We start from the raw sequence: 26,360 nt of genomic DNA on the forward strand, positions 1-26,360 counted from the left end.
CGATATAGGAAGATGCTGAAAGGCATCATCTCCTACTGTGCGGGAGATGGCGATGGTAACCCCCTCCTGTATTCTACCAAAGACAACCACAGGACTCTGTGGGCACCAGGAGTCAACACCGATTCGACGGCACAACTTTACTTTTAATAGTGAGGTAGAAGGGCATGAGAGCACCCTTCTACCCCACTCCTCATCATGTGAACATTCTGGTGCCTGTAAGAGAGATGTCAGCAGCTGGACTGGACTGGTCTGGCACAGCCAGTGCACCCTCAAGAAGAGACTCATGACGCCTCAAGACCAGCCACTCTATTGTGGTAGGACAGTTTTGGGGGGGCCGCTAGCCAGATTTCAGATTCCTTGTGAGTAGTCCCATTGAAATTAATGGGACAAGAGAGTTATGTGCCTAGCTTGTCATTAACTGTAGTGGTGCTCCTCATGAGTAACTTGGGCTGGGTGTCATGGCTGGACTGTTCATACACAATTTGTATCTTCAGATTAGTGGGAAGTGTCTGATTCAGAATTTCTTCTAAAAATATCTCTCCCCAAACCTTTCCTAGTGCATTCAGCTAATTTAAGTGGCAGGATTGTCCATGTAAAATATGGTATGTGCAGGTCAGTGGGAATTAGCTTATTTGTGATTGCTTCTAAAAATAAACAAACAAAACATTTCCAGTATCTCCTGAGCATGTTCTGGTGTAAAATAAAAAAATAAAAAATAGTGCATTGCAGCTTATCTTGCAGCAACGGTGGGGCAAAAGGCCTTGAGATACAGACTCCAAAATTACCGAGATGCACCTCTGACTCCACCAGCTGGTTTCAACATGAATGGATTGCAACAAAATTCTGAATGTGCAGAGTTCATTGATTTTGAATTATCAGACAGGAGTGAAGCCACAAAAATGGTTTTGAATGAACAATTAAACATTTCTGATGTACATCTTGGGCACCAAATTGTTGTTTCACAGTATCAGTTACTTGTGAATTCATGCTCCATTTGATTTATGAAAACAGTCATTTGTGAATGCACACACTATGCTTAGCAGGCCTATTACATTACAGATATGCTCCTGTTACTTGATTTAACATTACCTCTTTACACTGCTGTTTCTGCTCAGATCCTCTAGTGTCTCATTATCTTCCATGAGGATAAGTGCTTCAAGGTCATAGACAGAGACCTTGTCAGGTAACAGTGAAGGAAAAAAATTAAGTTTCAGTCCACCACAACCCAGTTGCTTAGCAAGGTTGGAGTGGGCCCTGGGACCAAATGTGAAGATAAGCCCCCGCCCCGCCCCCAACTTCTTCTCACCTTCCCCACTGCAGAAGAAGTGTAAGGACATGGTGAAAAACAAAACATTCTCAAGATGACCTTTCTCTCACTTCTGTGCAAATACCACACACTCCCCATACATGTGCGCACACACACACAAACTTATGTACATATGTACTTCTGTCAGATTCCCAGGGGATGAGGTGGGCTCCTGGCCCTTCTTGAACTCCAGAATGACAGGGTAGGCACTGAAATGGTCAGCCTCAGGAACACCCAGGGGCACTGTTCCCTCTAAGGTGAGCCCATGCGTGTGCATGTGCGCCAAATGGCAGGCCCCTGCCACCGCCGCTCAGCTGCCAGCCAAGGTCCTGGTTTCTCTTTCACCTGTCTGGGCTGCCACCACTGCCGCCTGCTCGTCCTCCTTCTCCCTCCCTCCAGCTGGATCTCTCCTGGTTTTCCCCTCACCCAGCCGGACAGCCACCGCTGCCACCTGCCTCTCCCCCTGGCCGGGTCTACCTCCTCCTCCACCAGCTCCACTTACAGAATGAAGATCCCCTCTGAAGTCTTGTTGGGAAAGTCCAAAGTCCCCTCTCATGTGACTTCCATCGAGATCTGCAGACAGAGCCAGAGGAAGACAGAGGTGGAGGTAATGACAGCTCCCGGCACCCCAGAGCCTCCTTAGCACCACGGCAGGATGGGGGTTAGGGGTGACTACTCCCCATAATAAACTTCTATTGGATGAGAGGATTTCACTGTGAAGGAGACTTGCTCGTTTGTGCTAGTGCATTGTTCTCCATCAACAAGAAGAAATTCTTTTCTTGTCTAATAGATGTTGAGCCCTCTGGGGACAGGGATCCATCTTATTTATTTATTATTTCTCTGTGTAAACTGCCCTGAGCCATTTTTGGAAGGGCGGTATAGAAATCGAATAAACAACAACAATAATAATAATATAAATAATAATAATCTGCCACACAATACACCAGATATAACTGGTGTATAATTGGAATCTCCAATTCCAGTCGAATCAGAGACGTTTCTACAAAAGCATAGAAGGAGAAACTGCAAGGAACGTAGAAACACCAAATAAAGAAGAAACAGTGCAATTCTGGGGGAAATTATGGGGCAATCCAATAGATTATAACAAAAAAGCAGGCTGGATGAAAGAGGTCAAAAAAATGTAACCAACAAATGCAACATCTAATAATAACACCAGAATTAATAAGTGAAAGAGCAAAGAAAATTAAAAATTGGACTGCTCCAGATGATGAACTGCATGGCTTTTGGCTTCAACACCTAACAAGCCTGCATAAACAATTATCAAAACAGTTCAATCACATTTTGCAAGGAGGTGATATTGAACAATGGCTAACAACTGGGAAAACTCATCTCATAATGAAAGACCCAGCAAAAGGTGCAGTTCCAAGTAATTATAGACCGATAACCTGCCTGCCAACCATGTTCAAATTACGAACTGGAATAATAGCAGATGAAGTGATGCAACACTTATTAACTAACAAACAGTTTCCAGTTGAACAGAAAGGAAATTGCCCAAACACCAGAGGCACAAAAGACCAGCTGCTGATTGACAAAATGATTTTAGAAAATTGCAAGAGAAGAAAAACCAATCAAAGTGTTGCATGAATTGACTACAAGAAAGCCTTTGATTCATTGCCTCACACATGGATACTAAAATGTTTAGAAACATTCAGATATTTATTTAAAAAAGCAATGAGCATGTGGAGTACATAGTTAACAATCAATGGCGAGACACTTGGACAAGTTAGCATTAGAAGAGGCATTTTCCAAGGGGACTCACTATCCCCTCTGTTGTTTGTAATTGCCATGACTCCACTTGCACAAATACTAAACAAAACCAGCCTCGGATACCAAACACCTAAAACATCAAGTAAAATCAACCATCTGCTGTACATGGACGATCTGAAGTTATACGGAAAGTCCCAATCAGAAATCGAATCACTGCTAAACACTGTCCGTATATTCAGTAGTGATATAGCAATGGAGTTTGGACTAGACAAGTGTGCTGCATTAATAATGAACAGAGGGAAAATAAGAAAAACAGAAGGAATAGAACTGCCCAATGGAAACAAGATCAAGAACCTGGAAGAGAAAGAACATTACAAATACTTGGGCATTCTCCAGGCTGATAACATTGCACACACTGAAGTTAAAAGAAAAATTGGAAATGAATACATCAGGAGAGTTAGAAAAATCCTAAAATCTAAACTCAATGGCGGGAACACCATACAAGCCATAAACACCAGGGCTATACCTGTTATCAGATACAGTGCAGGAATAATAGACTGGACCCAGGCAGAGCTAGAGACGCTAGATCGTAAGACCAGGAAAATAATGACCATCAATCATGCTCTGCACCCCCGCAGTGATGTCGATAGGCTATACCTCCCTCGCAGCTCAGGTGGAAGAGGAATGCTGCAAGTCCATCAAACAGTAGAGGAGGAGAAAAGAAGCCTTGAAGAATATATAAGGACAGTGAAGAAGATGCACTTAAGATGGTCAATAATGAGAAACTATTCAACACCAATGAAACAAAGCAGGCCTACAAGGAAGAACAAATCAAGAACCAAGCAGAAAAATGGGAAAAGAAGCCACTGCATAGTCAATATTTGCACAATATAACTGGAAAATCAAACATCACCAAGACCTGGCAATGGCTTAAGAATGGCAACTTGAAGAAAGAAAGAGAGGGTTTAATACTGGCTGCACAAGAACACCTGTCTGATTGTGTAAACAGAATAAATGCAATAAGAGCCAAAGTCGAAAAATCAACAACAAACAGCAAGTGCCGCCTTTGTAAAGAAGTAAATGAAACCGTGGACCACCTAATCAGCTGTTGTCAAAAGATCACACAGACTGACTACAAACAAAGGCATGACAAGGTAGCAGGGATGATACACTGGAACATCTGCAAAAAATACAAGCTACCTGTAGCCAAACACTGGTGGGACCATAAAATTGAAAAAGTTGAAGAAAATGAAGATGTAAAAATATTATCGGACTTCTGACTACAAACAGACAAACATCTGCCACACAATACACCAGATATACAGTAACTGTAGTCGAGAAGAAAGAAAAACAAGTTAAAATAACCGACATAGCAAAACCAGGGGATAGCAGAATAGAAGAAAAAGAAATAGAAAAAATCACCAAATACAAAGATCTACAAATTGAAATTGAAAGGCTGTGGCAGAAAAAGACCCAAATAATCCCAGTGGTATTTGGTGCCCTAGGTGCAATTCCAAAACAACTTGAAGAGCACCCCAACACCATAGGGGCCACAGAAATCACCATCAGCCAATTACAAAAAGCAACTTTACTGGGAACAGCCTATATTTTGCGACGATATCTATAATAACCAACAGTATTGATGATAAAATCCAGCCATCCCAGGTCCTTGGGAAGGACTCGATGTCTGGATAAAACAAACCAGTCAATAACACCTGTCTGATTGTGTAAACAAGAAATAATTAATGCCAGATCTGAAATAATGTTGAAGTTCAATGAACTTACATTATGATACACTTTCACAAACAGAGGAATTAACTGCAGCTATTAGAATACAACATAACTAGATGGGGCTTCATTAGTTACGGAGTTAAACTGAATGTTGGAAGTTTATTGTTGGAAATAAGTTTGTATATTGATGATTTAAAAGGGAGCTGAATTATATGTAGTAGGATAAAAGAAGCTGATGCTAGAAAATAATAGAGCACATTTACTTTTGAAAGTTTGCCTTGGTAGAATATATGGTGTTGCATCAAGTTAATACACTTTTTTGTGAGTGGAATATATATGCAAAGGGAGCAAAATCTCAGCAAGGTCATACATTATTTTTAACTGCAGGGCATAATATTATAATATCTATTTAGACCATTAAAAAAAATCTCTTGATATTTGTGCTTTGCTTTTTTTTTTTTTTAGTTTGACTCATTTGCTGTTTAAATGTAGCCATGTCGTTGCATCACTTCAGAAGTTATGTAGTTAAATGTAGGCAGCTTTGATAATCTTAGCTTCGGAATTAAATTACTCTAAAGTGGTAAATTTAGTTTGCTGGGTTCTTTCAGCTTTCCTGCTTCTGTTTGTCTTTTTATGGTTGTTGTTTTTGGTATTTCATGGTTTTTACTGATTAACTGACTTTAGGGTTTTTAAATGTTGTTTTTCTTGGAGTGTTATTGTATTTTAACTTTTGTAAACCACCTTGGGATGTTTTATGAAAGGCGGTATAAAAATTGAACAATAAATAATAAATTAATTAAATTAATTATTAATTCCTACAATAACAAATACAATTGATTTTATAATGGAAAACATATAAATAAAACTGTAAAGTACACATCTTTCCTTCCATATTTTTGGTGTGTGTGTGTGTTGTATCTATAGTGGCACATAATAATACACATGTACACACACTATCTTGATACTGCCACCCAGAACTAAACTCATTCCGCTCATTGATGAAAAAAATGAGAGGGACCACTGGCCAGGGGAGGAGGTTAGTTTGTCACCTGAGTCCTCCTCCTGGCTTGCTGCATTCAGCCAATTCCCTCTCCTGGGGAATTCCCAGCTCCCACACTCAGAAGCAGCCCCTCATCATTGGCTGCCATGTCTTTAAATGCCCCAGTTGCAGAGTTGACAGGGCTTAAAGCCTACTTCCAGCCCTGCCCCCTCCCTGACCTTGTTTCCTGGCTGTCTCCCTGGAGCTGTTCCCTTCAGCTCTCCCTGCCTTGCCCACCAGGACCCAACCAGCCTGGACCCTTCTCATCCCTGCCACCCCTTGAAGGGAATAAAAGCGCCACAGGAGGGATGCCACGCCCTCCTTCAGACTCCACAGGGCCACACAGGCAACCAGGTAAGGTGGTCTCCTGACAATCTCCTGGAGAAGGCTTGTCTCTTTTGAAGCCAAGATAAGTCCTCCAATCAGCAGTCAACAGTATGCCAGTGAGTCAGGGAGATGGGAGGGGGAGAATGAAGAGTGAGGTGTTGGTCTGTCAGTGGGGTGCCCCCCCCACCGGGACATCCCCTCCACCATTTAATCGCTATGCCCTTGGCACCACCCCATATAGCTTTGCCCCTGGCACCACCCCATTGCTCCTCAAAAAGTTTCAACACCAGCATGAGTGAGCAAAGGAAAAGTACTCAAGAGCCAAGGACTTGCCCCAGGCTGGATTCACCAAATGTCCTTCTGCTAGGGTGCAAAGGAGGACAGCAGGGCTCTTCTACATTTAGTATGTGCATTTTTTAAAAGGAATTCTAATACCTAGCATTTATACAGCACTTGAAAATGCTCAAAGCATCTCACCTATGTTAAAACCCTTACAATATAACTCTGTCAATAGTACAATCCCTATGTTGCAGGTGAAGGAGCTGGATGAGATAAGCTGCAACACCACTCTTTCATTGCCTCCCCTGGTGGGGCTCCCCCCCATCCCAAAGCTTTCTCTCCAACAACACGCCGGTTCTTCCCAGGGGCGTAACTAGGTTGGAGTGGGCCCTGAGACAAGATTCTTAAATGCCCCCCCCCGAGAAAATATTTTTTTAATGACTTCAAAAGGAAGATCGCGTAGGCGCTGGGTGGGGGAGAGCCTCTGAAGGGCCCCCCCAAGGGTGGACTCACGGAGACAAACAAGAAGGAAATAGCGGGCGGTGCCAGAACAAGGAGGAGAATTTTTTTTTACATTACTTCAAAAGGAAGATCGGGTGGGGGAGATCCTCTGAGAGATCCTCTGGGAGATCCCAAGGCGGGGGGCCCCGAGACAACGGCCTCCCCCTGCCTAATTGTAGTTATGCCCCTGGTTCTTCCCACCACTCTGTTCCCTTCACTCCAGCAGCCCTCCTCCATCTGATCTCCCCAATGGCAGCACACACAATGTATTGCTCTCCCGCACCCCAACCTTGCCATGCTCTCTTTACTCTCCATTACTTTGCTGATTGCTGCCCCCATTCTCCTCTGCCTGGTCCTCCACTCCCACCTCTGGCATTTTCAAAGATCAGAGGGGAAGGAAGGAAATGCACTCTACTGTCTTCTTCAATATTTTGGAAATGCCAAAGGTGGAAGAGGAGGAGGAGTGCAGCAGTGATGGCTGGCACCCTACTGTCAGGTAAGGTTTGCAGGAGACTGCCACCAATCTGCTGTGATAGTCACTTCCCTCGCTTCATTACAGGCTACCTACTCTGCCCTTAAGTACTTGGGCCCTCAGTCTAATCTGTGCCCATTTGGCTCTCCTGTCTCTTTGGTGCCACTTTCAGCCAGCAGCATACTACCTTCCGATTTTTTTCTTTGTTCATTTCCTTTCATTAGCCCTTTGATCCCTCAAACACTTGTCTCTTGTTCCCTCCCTTTTTAAAGGCTTCTGCCTCATACATTTAGCCTTCCTTCAGGTTACAGCTTCTCAGACCATTGCTTGCTTTCCCTAACTTCCTTCAACCACTCTCCCTTTGAACATTCTTTTCCTTAGCCTCCAAGGACCTCTTCTCCTCAGACTGTCCTGTTCATGACCTCCTGCTAGGGGTGTGCACGAAACCGATTCCAGAGGTTTGGTTCAAATCTGACCAAACTTCCAGTCCACAAGCTGGTGCGAGTTAAACTGGCCCCTGGTTCAGTTCAATGGTCAAACTGGGTTGGAACTGGTTCGATTCAGTTTGAGGGGTATGCTTGTAAAGGGGAATCTAGTGAGGATTCTCCTTTACAAGCAAAGTGGAACCCTGCCTTTAAAATACTTCTAATGGCTGTCGATGTGGGGCAGCGAGAAGGTACTTTATCAGCAGTGGCAGCTCTTCTAAACTACAGACTGGGTCCAGTGCTCCCAGCAGCACGGCTCAGTTCCAGCCTCCACACATGCATGAAGGCCATTTGTGTGACCTCCAAGCATGCACAGGGGCTATTTTGATGACAATTTTTGTGATGAAAACTGCATGCGTGGAGGTCGCAAGAATGAGTGGAGGCTGGAACAAGGTTGTGCTGCTGGGAGCACTGGACCTGGTCTGGAGTTTAGAGGAGGCTCTGCTGCCACCACCAGCACTGCTGATAAGGTGCCCTCTCTTTGCCCCCACCCTGGCCACCATTAGAAGTGTTTTAAAGGCAGGGTTCCCCCTTGCTTATAAAGGGGAATCCTCACTGTATTTCGCTTTACGAGCATACCCCTCAAACCACCAAACCAGTTCCATTCAAACTGGGAACAGTTCAATTCAAATTCGGACTGGCCCCCCCTTTTGGGGAGGGGGCTGGTACGATTCGAGTTCAAACCAGTTGAACCGGCCCAGTTTAAATCAAATCAGGTTCAGCTAGAACCGGTTCCACACATCCCTACCTCTTGCGCTATAACTTATAGAGCTGAAGTCATGTGAAAATTCCATGGCTGGAACCATCCTTCAGCAGATGGAATGTTTGTCAGCATTCCAAGACATCACATCAGTTCAGCAAAAGCAGCCAAAGGCTTTCCATCTCCTACTGCAACTTTTGCAGCTCAACTACCCCTTAGTTTCAAAGTGCTACTACCAGCAAATATTTTTTTTAAAGGATACATCTGTTTGGGAAAGGTGGGCAGGTCAACACCTTCTGACACCTTATCCAAGTTGCTCTCATGTGGAGGGCTCCTTGTAGTGGACAACAGCCTGCAGTCTGACAGAAACAGGGCAAGTCATTGACACAGAACTGTACTGAAATACAGAAGACTGTATGGCATCTGTATGGAAATACAGATAAACCTTCTCACAAGGAGCAAGGAATGGGTATAACAAATGTGAACTCTAGTCTACACCATACCTTTATGAGGCAGGGTCTACTTGAAATGGCCTGGACCTTTTGGCTTATTCCCATTGCAATTGTAACATGTAGAACGTGGCAAAGCATTGTAGCAAGCACATGCCTCACTGAGTGATCCTGGCAATAGTTAGTACTGGGCATGGAGATGTTCCAAAAGTTTTGGAAGTAAACATGGTGAGCAGCTCATTGAATTATAGTGGTAACAAGCATCAGCCCAGAAGAACCCACCCAAGATATTTTGGAGAGCAAGGTGGAAAATTCAAATGGCACCACACACACAAACACCATACAGACACAAATTAACATTGTGCATATTCCCACTCAGAAATCCTGAGAAACCCATGTGCAACTTCTGGCATGATAAGTACTTCAGACAAGCTGAGTCATAAATGCATGCTGGCTGCCGCCACAGCTCTTGCTCTTTCTCATTTGACCAAAGAACTGGACGTGTCAGGATGAGGAGCTGTAGAGGTGGCCAGGTACAGTTCTACTGTTGCAGTTCCTTACCATGCTTCTTCTGCCACATGCCCAGCAAGATGAGAGGCAAACTGAGCAGTAGCAGCTAGAGTGTTACCAGCTGAAGTCAATGCCAGCACTAGTTTGTCCACACCTGTGGGCGGGGGCAGTGAGAGGCACCACTACTGGTCCACACTCATAAATAAATTAGCTCTGGAGTGACCCATCTGCTTTCATTTCCTCCACACCAGGGTAGACAACATCGGCCCTCCAGCTCTTCTTGGACTACAACTCCCATCAAACCTGTGGGTGACTATACAAGGCCGGAATGGGAACGTGCTACTAGGGACGTGCTATCGCCCTCCGGATCAAAATGCCGACAGTGACTGGGAGTTGCAGGAGGAAATCAGGGAGGCGTCAAGGAGAGGCAGGGCTGTAATTATGGGTGATTTCAACTACCCACACATAGACTGGGTAAATTCACATTCGAGTCAGGACAAAGAGGTCAAATTTCTAGATACGCTAAATGACTGTGCCCTAGAACAGTTGGTCATGGAACCGACCAGAGAGAAGGCAACCTTGGATCTAATTCTGAGTGACACCCAGGAACTGGTGCATGATGTCAGTGTCATCGACCCTTTAGGGAACAGTGACCACAGTGACATCAAATTCAGCATACATGCGGGGAGAGAGTTACCAAGGATGTCTAACACAGACACTTTGAATTTCAGAAGAGGAAATGTCTCCAAAATGAGGAGTATGGTGAAAAGAAAGCTGAGGGGGGAAATCAGGAGAGTCACTTCACTCCAGAGTGCATGGAGTTTACTCAAAACCACAATACTAGAAGCCCAGTTAGATTGTATACCCAAAAGGAGGAAAGGTACCACTAAGTCCAGGAGGATACCAGCATGGCTAATGGGTACCATCAAGGAAGCCATAAAAGGGAAGAAGACTTCCTTCCGAAATTGGAAGGCCTGTCCAAATGAAGAGAACAGAAAGGAACACAAACTCTGGCAAAAGAAATGCAAGGTGACAATAAGGGAGGCAAAAAGAGAGTTTGAGGAACATTTAGCCAAAAGTATCAAGGGGAATAACAAAAACTTCTTTAACTACATCAGAAGCAGGAAACCTGACAGGGAGGCAGTTGGACCATTAGACAATGAGGGAGTGAAAGGGATTATTAAGGAGGATATGGAGGTTGCAGAGAAGCTGAATGAGTTCTTTGCATCTGTCTTCACGGCAGAGGATACTGAGCATATACCTGTTCCTGAACCAGGCTTTTTAGGGATGGAGGCTAGAGATCTGAGTCAGATAGAAGTGACAAGGGATGATGTTCTAAACTGTCTGGAAAAACTGAAAGCTAACAAATCACCAGGGCCGGATGGCATCCATCCAAGAGTCCTCAAAGAACTCAAATGTGAAATTGCCGACCTCCTTGCTAAAATATTTAACTTATCAATGAAATCGGGCTCTGTACCAGAGGACTGGAGTAGCAAATGTAACACTGATTTTCAAAAAGGGATCCAGGGGCGATCCGGGAAATTACAGGCCAGTTAGCCTAACGTCCGTTCCAGGCAAATTGATGGAAAGCATCCTCAAGGATAAAATTGTAAAGCACCTAGAAGAACAGGCCCTGCTGGGAGTGAGCCAGCATGGCTTCCACAAAGGTAAATCTTGCCTCACCAACCTTTTGGAGTTCTTTGAGAGTGTCAACGAGTGTGTGGATCAAGGTGATCCAGTTGACATAGTCTACCTGGACTTCCAAAAAGCTTTTGACAAAGTTCCTCATCAAAGACTCCTGAGGAAACTTAGCTGTCATGGGATAAAGGGACAAGTACATGTGTGGATTGCTAACTGGTTGAAAGACAGGAAACAGAGGTTAGGTTTAAATGGAGAGTTTTCACAATGGAGGGAAGTAAGAAGTGGGGTCCCCCAGGGATCTGTACTGGGACCGGTGCTTTTTAATGTATTCATAAATGATCTAGAAGCAGGGGTAAGCAGCGATGTGGCCAAATTTGCAGATGATACCAAACTCTTCCGGGTAGTGAAATCCCAAACGGATTGTGAGCAGCTCCAAAAGGATCTCTCCAAACTGGGTGAGTGGGCGACAAAATGGCACATGCAGTTCAATGTTAGCAAGTGTAAAGTGATGCACATTGGGACAAAAAACCCCAACTTCAAGTATATGCTGATGGGATCCGAGCTGTTGGTGACAGACCAGGAGAGGGATCTTGGGGTTGTGGTTGACAGCTCGTTGAAAGTGTCGACTCAGTGTGCGGCAGCTGTGAAAAAGGCAAATTCCATGCTAGGGATCATTAGAAAGGGGATTGAAAATAAAACGGCTAACATTATAATGCCCTTATACAAAACCATGGTGCGACCACACTTGGAGTACTGCGTACAATTCTGGTCACCACATCTTAAAAAGGACATTGTTGAACTGGAGAAGGTACAGAAGAGGGCAACCAAGATGATCAGGGGCCTAGAGCACCTATCTTATGAGGCAAGACTACAACACCTGGGGCTTTTTAGTTTAGAAAAAAGACGACTGCGGGGAGACATGATAGAGGTCTATAAAATCATGCATGGTGTGGAGAAAGTGGAGAGAGAGAAATTCTTTTCCATCTCACACAACACTAGAACCAGGGGTCACTCCATGAAATTGATTGCCAGGAGGTCTAGGAGCAACAAACGGAAGTACTTTTTCACACAACGCGTGATCCACTTGTGGAACTCTCTGCCACAGGATGTGGTGACAGCCAACAACCTGGATGGCTTTAAGAGGGGTTTGGATGACTTCATGGAGGAGAGGTCTATCAATAGCTACTAGTCGGAGGGCTGTGGGCCACCTCCAGCCTCAAAGGCAGGATGCCTCTGAGTACCAGTTGCAGGGGAGTAATGGCAGGAGAGAGGGCACGCCCTAAACTCCTGTCTGTGGCTTCTGGCAGCATCTGGTGGGCCACTGTGCGAAACAGGATGCTGGACTAGATGGGCCTTGGGCCTGATCTAGCAGGGCTGTTCTTATGTTCTTATGAAAGGGAGACTAGAAGTGTGAGCACTGTAAGATATTCCCATCAGGAGATGGAGCTGCTCTGGGAAGAGCAGAAGGTTCCAGGTTCCCTCCCTGGCATCTCCAAGATAGGGCTGAGAGAGATTCCTGCCTGCAATGTTGAAGAAGCTGCTGCCAGTCTATGAAGACAATAGTGAGCTAGATAGACCAATGGTCTGACTCAGTATATGGCAGCTTCTTATGTTCCTAAGATTCCCCTATAACTGGGGTAAGTTTTAGAGCAGAAAGATGAAGAAAGTTGGACTAGTGCAAATCTTTGTGTAGCTCTGATTTTCTCTCCCGGGTGCGGGGCTGCTCCTCTCCCCACCCTCACCCTCATTATCCAGCTTCACGCCATTTATAGATCCAAGATTGGGGTAGTTAACCAGCTTCTTTCTATTAAGCTAGGCGTTTTCCAGATGACGATTTATCCCTGCTTCACTATGACTAAGTTTGTAGGGAGTTCCGATGAGAGAGGGATTTACAGCACCAGCAACATGTTGTTCTTTCAGCCAGTTGCATCATTCAGCTTTTTCATGACTGGCCCTTAATGCAGAATATAAGCATCTTTAAAAAGTTGTCCTTTGGAAGAGGGTTGAAAACTGTAGTGTGGGATATACTGGCCGCTTTGCAGAGCTGTGTGGAGAGACCTCTGAGATGGAGGTGCGGCTACCTCTCTGGGAGTGACTTTGGGGAGTGTCGGCTCTGCCTGCCACTCCTCTCAATTCAATTTTTGGGCAGACTTACTTCCTGTGTCTTGCAATCTACTTCTAGTTTAGTTCTCCACCTAATACTGATTTTTATTTTTTATTTATTTATCTATTTTAAATCCCATTGTTTTAGCATTTAACAGTAGTGCATTAGAACAAAGGGAAGCTCCAGGTAGTGCAAAACCCAAAGCAGGTTTTGTGGTCTGTAATAGGGGAATGTAGGGGACTGGGAAGATTTATTTATTTATTTATTTATTTCATTGAAATTTTCTTATATACTGCATCCTCCAAAGACTCTAGGCGGTGAACAACAATAATACCACTAACAATTAATTTTAAAATACAACAACAACAACTGCACCAGGCGACGATGAACTGCATGGCTTTTGGCTTAAACACCTAACAAGCCTTCATAAACAACTATCAAAACAGTTCAATCACATTTTGCAAGGAGGTGATATTGAACTATTAAACACCAATGAAACAAAACAGGCCTACAGGAAGGAACAAGTCAAGAACCGAACAGAAAAATGGAAAAATAAGCCACTGCATAGTCAATATTTGCACAATAGAAGTGGAAAATCAGACATCACCAAGACCTGGCAATGGCTTAAGAATGGCAACCTGAAGAAAGGAGGGGGCGGGGGATGATGTGATGACCTTTTTTTTTGTAAAATACAATATTTCTGGGTTGCCTTGCACAAAGCATTCAGGAAAGGACTGATCCAAACCAAAAATTTAACTGCAGCATTGCACCCTTGAACAAGCACCCCAGCAAAAAAACCAACACCCCCCCCCAAAAAAAGGGTGGAGAGGGTGGCAGACAGGGAGTTGGGGCAGCTTTCCCCCTTGTCCCCGAAAAGCCGTGAGCAAAGCAAGCCCAGGCAGAGCCTCTCGGAGGCCCTCTTGCAATGATCCTCCACCACCACCTTCGCTTTCAGCAAGCTCAGAAGAGCTGCCACCTGACCCTCTCCATGAGCCCTGGGGAGGCGGGGGGGGGAGCGCTCCAGAGGGCAGCGAGGAAGGGTGGCCACCCGCCTGCTGCTCCCCCTTTGCACAATGCAAAATAAGGAAGAATAAGGGGGAAAGGATAAAATAAAAAGATAAAAATGATATTGAAGTGGGAAGGGACAATGGACAGATCGACACACACCCCTCACTGAATGAGCCATCCACACCACTCCACTTGCACCATGGAAACATCATTGCAACTCTCCTACAACGGAAAAATACTGATACTTTCCGGCAACGTAGAAGCAACGCTGTACCACAGCAGTGCAGCAATAAAACCCGAAAGAGGGCATCAGAAATATGGACGGCGCCTTACTGGCAGTGATGTCAGAATGCAGGCAGTACGGAAGCACACTTAGTGGACACGTTGCGAAACTATTGTAGCGTGTAATCTGGAAACCGCCCTGGAGGACCAAAGTTGTGCACTCTTGCTTCACACCATCTCATTTCACACTTTGTAATGTAGTGATTTGGCAGTTGGTGGGATGCAGAGCTTGCTTTGAAATGGGGTGCAGGCCCACCTGAACATTTGAGGAGTTCCCCCCTCATGTTAATGAACTCCACCTTGAACAAAACAAATAGCCCATATCTTCAACTCCCAAAACATATTTTTCTACCCCCCTCGAAAGTGTCTTTCCTCTTCCTCCCCAAAATTCAAATGAGGCATTGCTCCTGCAGCTTTCCTTCTGCCTGCACCCCTGCATTGTAAAGCCATGTGTGTGCATTACATTGTAGAAAGCTTCTAAGTTTTGGAAAAAAATTATTTGTTGGGATGTGACAAAAAAACAACTTATAGAAGCATATTTTCCTGCAGAGCTTCAAAGTATGCCTGGAATTGTGCAGTTTGTATATGTGGCTAACAAATAAGAGCAGAGAGTAATTATAGTTTTTCTTTAGATAGTTAAAGGCAGTTTGAAAGAGGGACCACTGTTTGTGGTGTGTATGCCCATCAGACTTTCACCTCGTGGAAACAGCATTACAGAGTTTTGTATCATTTCAGAATTCTGCAAAATATGTTTGACCAGAAAAGACAGTGGGACAAAAACCATGGGCAGCAATGCTCCTCCTAAATCCATTTTAAGGCCTAGTTTACATAATCATTTGAATCTAGGTTTAAAGTCAGTAATTGACATTAGCATGATCATGTGAACCCATACTAAGGCAGAAATCATAGGCTCGTCTCAGGACACAAAGCAACTTCAGTAATCGTGGCATGGTTCACACAATCATGCTAATGTTGGTTACCAATTTTTAACCAAGATCAGAATGACTGTGTGAACCAGGCCTAACTGTTTTAAAACTATGGTCTGTCTCCAGCTCCAGGAAAGATTTCTTAAAATTTCTTACATGAACTTCTGAAAGCAAACTTACAAAAACTGCCCCTTAGCCATTATGTAGGTGTCTATCTCAGTCTCCCCATTATGTCTAGAGCTGCTTCTATTTAATAGACAGAAAAAAGGTATCACACAATCATGAGTCAGACTAAGGTTCTAATTAATAAGAAATTAAGAATCTGTAAGCTAAAAATAGCTTACAGCAATAAAAATGTGAGCTAAAAATAGCTTATTATCAAATGTTGGGCAAGTGATTGAAAATCGTCACTGAAGATGTTGAAATCTGTGTGTTCTTTCCACTGAGTATGTTTCAGTATTTTTGATCACATAATGAGAAACAGATTACTGACCAAAGGCTATACAGCTGTGGCAGCTTTATGAAGAGCTGAAATTAAACAATAATAATTCCTTGTAACTAAAGAAATGTTGGAACACTAGCCATATTGAACCATTTTCAGCATTGTTTTGCAAATGAAGAACAATAAATGCTCTACTAACTTTACTATCACTGGCTGATGTCCTAACTAAAAATGTGCATGTGTAGTCAAAAAGGCATGAATGCAGTGACAGTGAAAAACGGGGACTCACATGGAGAAAGCACAACTGTCACCCGTCTCCCTTTCCCTGAAAGTGCTCCATGCAGCCCTCAGCACCATAATTTCACACTGTTCAGAGCACTTCCAGGGGAAGGGGAGACTGGTGAAAATCCCCCCCCCCATGCAACCCTCCATACTTCAGAAGTGGGGATACTGTCACTGTGCACATGCCTTTTTTGACTGCATAAACGCAGCTCATATACATTAGTAATGGTATCAGTTATAAGCAGGAGTGTAGGGAGGCTGGCAGCGGCCTGTGTGCGGCCGCAGCAGCCGCCCCTTGACCCTGTCCCTATGTCTGATGTCAGATGCAGGGGCCTGGCTAGCCACGCCTCCGTGCCTGACGTCAGACATGGGGGACATGGTCTCCCTCCCAAATGGGGCCATGCGGACCCATTTGGAAGGGAGATCGGCCCACGCTCCATTGGGCAGTGTGGGCTGGAGCAACTCTTCCTGCCTTAAAGGCAGGGAGAGCCGTTGCAGCCATGCTACCCATGCAGCGCAGGCCGATCTAAATGGGGCCACGCAGCACCATTTGGGAGGGAGATCAATTGGTCCCATTGCACAGGCAGCGAGACCAGGAGCGGCTCTCCCTGCCTTTAAGGGGCCATGGAGCCCCGTTTGGGACCGAAATAATGCCTCCAGGTCTGACATCAGATGCGGGGGGCGTGTCTGGGGCCACGTTCGCGGTCCCTGATTGGTGGCGGCCCGGGTTCTTTGAACCCATTCACCCAGTGGTGGCTCTGACCCTGGTTATAAGTTTGCGGTTTGTGGTGTTGAGTTGATTTCCTTTCTTGAATATAAATCCCCTGCTAACTGGGCAAAGAGGCACCTTTTACCGTGGTGATTCTCTTTATTTAGCACGGGGAGAGTAACTGGCCCTATCCACCCCCAGCACAGTACCTCCAGTGACTGTTGGTGGTGTCTATCTTATGTTTCTTTTTAGAATGTGAGCCCTTTGGGGACAGGGAGCCATCTTATTTATTTATTATTTCTCTGTGTACACCGCCCTGAGCCATTTTTGGAAGAGCGGTATAGAAATCGAAATATAAATAAATAAATAAATAATAAAGTAGAACTGCACAGGTGTCCCATTCCTGAGAGGAAAATGCTTGACTCATTCATAATTAGTATAATGATTAATATTTAAGAGGTTTGGAATGTGGCTCTTGTAATATTATCAGACAATTAGTCTTGACAAGTTTAATTTCAGCACAGTTTTTGGGAGTCCAGTTAATACAAGAGCTGGTTTAACTAGACTTTCAGACTTCGGCAGGAAATTGTTTTGGCAGTGATGACATTTAAATCATCATTACTCTTGAGTTTTTGTGGCTTCTTCCAGGAACAGCCCTAACCCTAGGCAGCGGGGAATAGCCCACTTCAGGGCAGCAGGTTCTGGAGAACTATTAAAAGACAGCAAACTTTAAATTATTTTATTCATTAGGGCTGCAATGTTTAATTTATTGTAATTAATCCATTAAATTCCTTTCTATATTTTGACAGATTAATCAGGTAGCAATTTTTTTCTTTACAAAAAGTAATTATTACCTATACAAGTGCTTATAAAAACTGCAGATTAAGGTCCCATCTTAGAAGAGGCATTCTCCTTTCACATTCACCCAGAAAGGAAAGCCTCTTCTAAGATGGTACCTTCTGTGACACAAAGACATTTCATCTGAAAACCAAGTGTTTTTTCTTCAAACTAGCCACATGCAGAGATTTAATCAGATGATCAATTTAAACTCATATGATAATGCACCAAGATGTCATTCATTGGGTGACAGCACTATTATCTTTTTATCACATTGAGAGCGGGGATTAAATCTGAATTGTTATATGAACTGTTCCGTCCAATATGAACTGGTCCATCTCTAGTGTCTGCAGCAATCATGGTTATGAGATGCAATGAAAATGTTTTTCCATTAATTAAAACTTACCATCAATTACTGCTTTTCAACAACTGAAAATCTGGGCATATTAAAAAAACAATGGCTAACATGGAGAGCACTGCACTACCCATGGGAGAGGGACACATTCATGCGCCTTCTGCCCCAGCCAAGAGCCTGTCCTCTCAGCAAGTGCCAGTGGTGGCTGTTGCATGCACACGAAAGTGTGCATAATCATTGCTGCATCACCACCGCCATTATTCTCAGTGATGGCGGTGGCAAGTGCACACATCTTAGTGTGCATCTCGGGTGACTCCACGGTGTAGAGACCAAATGAAGCACACTGGTTGATGAAACTAGGGCCAGTTATAGCCCAAAATGTGCCCTGGGGCAAAATACCAGCTGCTCCTTCTTCCTGAGGAGGGAAATTACAGTGGATCTCAAAACAATCCATCTACTTTGTTGGGTCTGCTAGCTTAAGCACAATGGCATGAATAGATCAAGAACAACTTGTTATGTACATGGACTGGATGGACGTGCAAGGACTTATCTGTCCAGCCAGAAGGAACCAGTAAACCAATCAGTATTTTTAATGGGTGCATCTCCTGAGGTCCTGTGGCCCATCAACCTCTTTTGTTAGGGCGGGGGAGCCATGTTCACAGTGCCTTATCTGCTTTCCTGCTGAAGTGACAAGTTTTAGCTTGCTTGAGGCAGCCAGAAAGAGGGAGTAAACAGGGTCAGTCTCTTTGTAAAGAGACCTTGACCTTAACGAACAGCTAACTCGAATCTGCTTAGCTTGTAGTCCCAGACATAAGCAGAGAGGCTTCTGGGAGCGCACAGAATGGCAGTGCTAGCAAGAGTAATGACTGGTTCACATTCCTAAATAAATGTGTTACCTATTGTTAATTGTCTCTCTTCTTGCTGGCCTTTGGCTATAATAAAGGAATTCTGATTTTGATTCTAGGCATAAAACCACAGAGAATCCTTGCTCTAGTCAATATGCACCAAAAAACCCCTCAAATGCCATTTTGCCCCAGATGCCTCAGTTCATTTGGTAGATAAGATTATCCTCCCCCGCCATACACCATTTAAACATTTGAAATCTATTGTTCTTATATATAAAGATCAGGATATGATTCACTTTTGAAAAATAATAATATACCCACAACATCACATCCACTTGGAAATCTAGCTGCTTGGGTAGTCTCTTTCATTAAACAAGATTCAGATTCAGATTGTTTATTGATGTCCGAGACCAGAAAACAAACAGAAACAAGGGGGAAATGCAGAGTTACAGAAAAACCAATGCAGCTTATAGCTTACATCAGATCCATTTACAATATTACAGATACACTAAATCAATGCTCAGAAACCAATACTTCCCCAGGGAATCAGGCGCAGAGCCAGCCGAGCGGCGGCCTGCGTCCAGCCCCACTCAGCAGCCCCCTCCAATATGCCCGTGCGCGTGACGTCATGCACATGGGGGCGTGGCTCGGGCTCCATAGGAGCCCAGAGCGAACTCCCCCCTCCCACACCCGGGCCGCCAAGAGCCCAGGCGAACTCTTTGCCAATGATTTCAGGCAGCTCCGATTGCCCGATAGAAAGTTTTCCCCTTCTTCTCCCTCTCTGGAGGGAGAGAAAGGGGGGAACGTCCTATCAGGCAGCTAACACTGCCTGAAATGACGAGCTGAGAGCTCGTTTGGGCTCTTGGCAGCCCAGGCCACGCCCCTTGTCCTTTGTCACTTTGATTTTTAAAAGCACCCTGTCAACTTGTGTCAACTTGATGTGATGAATCTAATACGGAGAATCCCAACAAAAGACATTTTCACATTTAGAGATTTGTTTGACTCAACACTTAGTCATGTAAACAGGTCTGCACATTCAGCCGTGTCGATGACTACGTGTTTGATAGTTACCTGACCATATCAGTTAAAAATGCAGATTGAGAGAGAACAGCCACAGTAAGACCTCTGCCAGTGACATCAATTACTCCAAGCACAAAACTTCCTATACAGAGGGATCAATTTGGGGCATCCGTTGATAATAAAAGATTGCTTCAGGATGCTCTAAAACACTTTGTCCAGCAGAATTCTGTAAACATGGTCAGTGAAACGTACTTGAGTGGCCTCCTCCATGAAAATGGACCTTCTCCATCTCTGAAAGTCTGTGGTGGACAGGCAAGCAAGGTTGAAAATGACTTACAAGTGCCCATTGAAGACACAGACCTACGCTTGCTTCCACACATAGGAACATAGGAAACTGCCATATACGGAGTTAGACCATTGGTCTATCTAGCTCAGTATTGTCTTCACAGACTGGCAGCGGCTTCTCCAAGGTTGCAGGCAGGAATCTCTCTCAGCCCTATCTTGGAGAAGCCAGGAAGGGAACCTGAAACCTGCTCTTCCCAGAGCGGCTTCATCCCCTAAAGGGAATCTGTTGCAGTGCTCACACATCAAGTCTCCCATTCATATGCAACCAGGGCAGACCCTGCTTAGCTATGGGGAAAAATCATGCTTGCTACCACAGGATAAGCTCTTCTCTCCACATCCTTCACTCACTGAAGCATGGAATAAGACATTTAGTTGTCCTGTCTAATGACACTGATGTTCTAATACTTCTTCAAATTCTTTCATGAAAATGGACTTGAGCTGTATTTAAGAAAGTCGGCTACAGATGTTATCCCTATTCATACACGATCAAGAAAAATGGGCTTATCTCTTTGCGAAGTAATTCTTGCTACTCACTTCCTTACTGGATCTGATGTTACAAGCAAAATCGGTACAAAAGCAGCTTCTTTAAAAGCTAACCCAGAAATGTATTTGCAACAGTTTGGTCAGCTTCTTCCACCAAGCACTCATTCATTTCAGCAGGTTGAAGAATACCTGGTTCATGTTCTTAAACGAAGAATGAAGTGCACAACTTTTAATCAGCTAAGGTTTGAAATAATGACCCAAGGAAAAGCACCAAACTTATTAAATGTCCCATGTACAAGTTCAGTGTTACATGGGCATCTAAGACAATCATTTTACATGGTATACACATGTGCATCAGTTCTCACTATGACATCCGACCTCTTTAGTTCCAAAGGAGTACAGATGGGTCATGAGCGAAGAAAATTCTCTGATACCAGATACCAGATCCCTGTGCTAATGAACTTCCGGACGATTTGCTCACAACTTATGGATGTAAAAAGTGTGTTGGAGGACAGTGCCAATGCCATAGACATGGCTTCAACTGTGTATGTTTTTGTAAATGTAAATATAAATGTGGAGCAGGTTGTGAAAACAGTAAAGAAACTGAGGGTTAATTTCAGTGGCAAGTTACTGAGATTTTTAAAATATAAAATTAAGTATAATTTTTGAGAATTTATCAAAAATTGTTCTAACACATTTTTAAGTATACAAAAGCAACACAACTACTAATTTTTGTATTAATAAATAGAATTTGAAGGAGATACTTTTGTTCCTGACCCTGACTTACTCAATTACCGTATAGAAAATTGCATTACTCAGCCAAAGATTCAAATAAAAGGATGAAACTAGTTCATATTGATAGAAGATGTTTTGAGGAATTCAATGAACACATGTTATGAGGAATTCAATGAACACATTATATTTGGCGCTGCCTTAATGGGGGTAAAAATTAAAACTGCAGTATGGTTCAACACGAGTTGGTCAAGACCAATACCGTCGTAGCAAACTTTCACACCAATTGCCAGATGGGTACCCAAATTTTTTTCTTCATTTAGGCATGGCATTACAGGATCCAGTGAGATACCTCATCCTCTCTGAAATTCCTACAGGTCCTATGGCCAGGGACTGGACTAGATAACAGGGCACCAAACACACCATTGCCCAGATACCACCGTTATTACTTCTTTCTTTCTTTATGAAAAGATGTGTTGCTGAATTTTTCTAATGTACTGGTGTAGACCTGATGGCTCTATGAGCTTAATTGCTTGGGCTCCCTTCATAATATTCCAGAAACTTCACATGCACTGCTAGTAGGTGGGCAAAGGGAGTGTATGGATCCAAAAGTGGATTGTCTGAAATCCAAAGTAGATTTCTAAAGCGGGGGGGGGGGAGTGGGAGTGCTCTAACTGAAGCTCACCCTGCCCCTGTTCACACATTATGTTTAAGACTCGTACAAGTGCACACAAGTGGGAATCTGGACACAGGTACACATTATGTTGAACATAATGTACAGCAGAGCACTTCCTATTCAACTGTACATTTGATGAGCCTATACCTAGATTCACTTTCAGAATGAAGGCATATATGGTCATTCACACGAAAACACAAACATGTGGGCCTCATTATCCACGGGCATTCCATTCCTGCAGATTACTATAGGATAATGAGAAACTGAGTCTTTGAACATGCGGATTAGGTTTCCAAAAACAAAATCACACCAATTAAAGTGTCCTGCTGTGCTCCACAGGTCTCCTGGTGTCCAGCAATGCCCCCTCAAAGTCCCAAATGGTGCCAAAAAGTCAGATTTAAAAAAAATTATGAAGTGAGCCACAAAATGGCTCCTGCATACAAAATGGCGGCCAGAAATTACCTCCACAGTTCCTTCTAGGAACCAAAGATACATGGTAACCCTTTTGTATCTGCAGATAAGGAGGTCGGGTGTCTATTTGATACCCGCAGATATATGAAACAGTGAATAGTGGTTCCACTTATAACGAGGTTTGCCTGTACACATGTATAGACATCTGTACACTCATTATTGCATAATGCCTGAATAGGGCCACTGTGTAAGGGATTTCTACAAGATTCTGTGAAGCCGAAGAGTCTTTAAAAATCAGCTTGTCTTCTTTCTGGTTAAAATTATTGGCCTTGGGATACTGGGGGAGGAGTCATCTTTTGAATGGCAGTTTATTGATTGATTGATTTGATTTGATTTGATTTATATACCACCCTTCCAAAGTGGCTCAGTTGGCATGGAATTGCAATAAAGAGGAATGTAGAATAGAACAATATCGGACCTCTGAAAAGTATAAGCATGCATATGTATTCAGTACTTGGTTTGGGCCCCTTTTGCAGCAATTACTGCCTCAATGCAGCGTGGCATGGATGCTATCAGCCTGTGGCACTGATGAGGTGTTATGGAAGACCAGGATGCTTCATTAGCGGCCTTCAGCTCTTCTGCATTGTTTGGTCTCATGTCTCTCATCCTTCTCTTGGCAATGCCCCATAGATTCTCTATGGGGTCAGGTCAGGCGAGTTTGCTGGCCAATCAAGCACAGTACACTGTATACTTTTCGGAGGTCCGATATTGTTCTATTCTACAATCCTTGCCTTCTTGGTTCCATGTAATATTCTAATTTTCTGGGATTGTGGATTTGGGGTTTTCATGAGCTGTACGCCATGATCATCACAATTATAACAAATTAAGGCTTGACTTATCTTGCTTTGCATGTAATGCGTCTGTCTCATATATCAGTTTCACCTTTTAATTTGCATTACTGAAATTAATGGACTTGCACGATATTCTAATTTTCCGAGTTTCACCTGTATATATTAGAGAACCATACATTGTACCTCCCCAAGCAGCCAACTGGACAGGAACACAAGCTTCACAACCCCACTCCACCAAGCCCTGCCTTTTCTGTGAACCAGGTTTTGGGAGATGGTTAATTCATCTCTTCAGAAGGGGTTTGTTCCATCAGCCCTTAAAGAGGCGGTGGTCTACCCTCTTCTGAAGAAGCCTTCTCTTGACCCTCATAATCTGGATAACTATCTTCCAATCTCCAATCTTCCTTTTCTTGGTAAGTTTCTGTAGAAGGTGGTTTGTGATCAGTTGACGGAGAGTCCTGGAGGAAACTGATTTCCTGGATCCTTGCCAGTCAGGTTTTAGGCTGCAGCACAGCACTGAAATGGAATTGGTTGCCCTGTTGGACGGCCTGCATCGTAACCTTGATGTGGGAAGCACACCTCTCTTGGTTCTTCTTGATCTCTCAGTGGCCTTTGATCCCATCGATCATGCTATCCTTCTGGAGCGCTTAAGGGGGCTGGACCTTGGGGGCACTACTTCAGTGGTTCTGATCCTATCTCATTGGGATATTCCAGTCAGTGTCGATTGGGGGTGAGTGTTCTGTGCCCTGGTCCCTTTCTAGTGGGGTTCCACAGGGCTCGGTCCTTGCTCCCATTCTCTTTAACATCTACATGAAGCAGCTGGGCCTGGTCATCTGTTGGTTTGCTGATGATACTCAGCTTTATATCTGGCCAAAAAGGTGATGCCATCCATGTGCTGGCTCAGTGCCTAGAGGCTGTCAGGACCTGGATGGGCCAAAACAAGCTCAGGCTCAATTCCTCCAAGACCAAGTTGCTCTTGTTCAGTTTGCTATCTGGCCAATTGCTGTATGTGAGTTTATCTCTTGACGGGGTTGTGCTTTCCTTGAGAGAGACAGTTCATGATCTGGGGATCCTTCTGAACTCGCGGCTCCTACTTGAACAGCAGGTGGAGGCCATGGCCAGGAGTGCCTTTGCCCAGCTTCGGCTGGTTCACCAGTTACAGCCTCTTCTCAACCGGCAGGCCCTGGCAACACAATAGTAACTCATGCCTTTGTTACCTCTCGTTTGGATTACTGTAATGCGCTCTACCTAGGGTTGCCTTTGAAAACAATTCGGAAGCTTCAACAAGTCCAGAATGCAGCAGCCCACCTCCTTATGGTGGCCGTAGATTTGATAGTGTCAAATCTCTTTTACGGTTGCTGCACTGGTTGCCTGTTCATTTCCAGGTCCAATTCAAAGTGCTCGTTCTCACCTATAAAAACCTTATGGGCTTAGCACCTGTATATCTCCAGGATCACCTCTCTCAGCTGGTTTTATCCCGGCCTGTGAGGTCTTCTCAGCTGGCCCTCCTTAGTGTCCCAGGCCCTGGTGTAGTGTGTGGTGCCTGGGCCCATAGGAGGGCCTTCTCTGCGGCCGTCTCTCTTCTTTGGAACACTCTCCCACCCACCCAAATTCTTTCAGCCCCCTCCCTGGCTACTTTTAAGGCCCTTCTTAAGACTCACCTGTTTCACCTGGCATTTGCCCTTCGATTATTATCTCTTCTTTACACAGTCTGACAGGTGTTATTGACTGGTTTGTTTTATCCAGACATTGAGTCCTTCCCAAGGACCTGGGATGGCTGGATTTTATTATCAATAATGTTGCTGTTATTATTATAGGTATCGTCGCAGAATATAGGCTGTTCCCAGTAAAGTTGCTTTTTGTAATTGGCTGATGGTGATTTCTGTGGCCCCTGTGGTGTTGAGGTGCTCTTCAAGTTGTTTTGGAATTGAACCTAGGGCACCAATTACTACTGGGATTATTTTGGTCTTCTTCTGCCACAGCCTTTTAATTTTAATTTGTAGATCTTTGTATTTTGTGGTTTTTTCTATTTCTTTTTCTTCTGTTCTGCTATCCCCTGGTATTGCTATGTTGATTATTTTAACTTGTTTTTCTTTCTTCTCGACTACAGTGATATCTGGTGTATTGTGTGGCAGATGTTTGTCTGTTTGTAGTCGGAAGTCCCATAATATTTTTACATCTTCATTTTCTACCACTTTTTCAATTTTATGGTCCCACCGATTTTTGGCTACAGGTAGCTTGTATTTTTTGCAGATGTTCCAGTGTATCATCCCTGCTACCTTGTCATGCCTTTGTTTGTAGTCAGTCTGTGCGATCCTCTTACAACAGCTGATTAGGTGGTCCACTGTTTCATCTGCTTCTTTACAAAGGCGGCACTTGCTGTTTGTTGTTGACTTTTCTACTTTTGCTTTTATTGCATTTGTTCTTAGTGCCTGTTCTTGTGCAGCCAGTATTAAACCCTCTGTTTCTTTCTTCAAGTTGCCATTCTTAAGCCATTGCCAGGTCTTGGTGATGTCTGATTTTCCACTTATATTGTGCAAATATTGACTATGTTCTTTCCTGTAGGCCTGTTTTGTTTCATTGGTGTTTAATAGTTCAATATCACCTCCTTGCAAAATGTGATTGAACTATTTTGATAGTTGTTTACGAAGGCTTGGTAGGTGTTTAAGCCAAAAACCATTAAGTTCATCGTCCCCTGGTGCAGTTGTTGTTGTTGTTGTTGCTGTTGTTGTTATATTTTAAAATTAATTGTTAGTGGTATTATTGTTGTTCACCGCCTAGAGTCTTTGGAGGATGCAGTATATAAGAAAATTTCAATGAACTAAATAAATAAATAAATAAATAAATAAATAAATAAGTAAATAAATAAATAAACAAATAAATAAAT

At 43.8% G+C, this 26,360-nt stretch overlaps 1 protein-coding gene across 6 annotated transcripts in view; it reads right to left on the minus strand.

Annotated features, from left to right (window-relative positions):
• The window catches only part of LOC128346597 (E3 ubiquitin-protein ligase RNF220-like), a 128,247-nt gene that overhangs the window by 19,537 nt on the left and 82,350 nt on the right, over nucleotides 1-26,360 (minus strand). For all 6 annotated transcript variants that reach the window (XM_053300051.1, XM_053300044.1, XM_053300047.1 and 3 more), the window contains 2 exons: nucleotides 1,809-1,879; nucleotides 1,090-1,175 (listed from right to left, as the gene is read on the minus strand). In XM_053300051.1, the coding sequence (XP_053156026.1) occupies nucleotides 1,090-1,175; nucleotides 1,809-1,879 (157 nt within the window). The remainder of the gene's footprint in view (nucleotides 1-1,089; nucleotides 1,176-1,808; nucleotides 1,880-26,360) is intronic.

Source organism: Hemicordylus capensis, chromosome 2 (genome assembly GCF_027244095.1).
Source record: "Hemicordylus capensis ecotype Gifberg chromosome 2, rHemCap1.1.pri, whole genome shotgun sequence".
NCBI lineage: Eukaryota > Metazoa > Chordata > Lepidosauria > Squamata > Cordylidae > Hemicordylus > Hemicordylus capensis.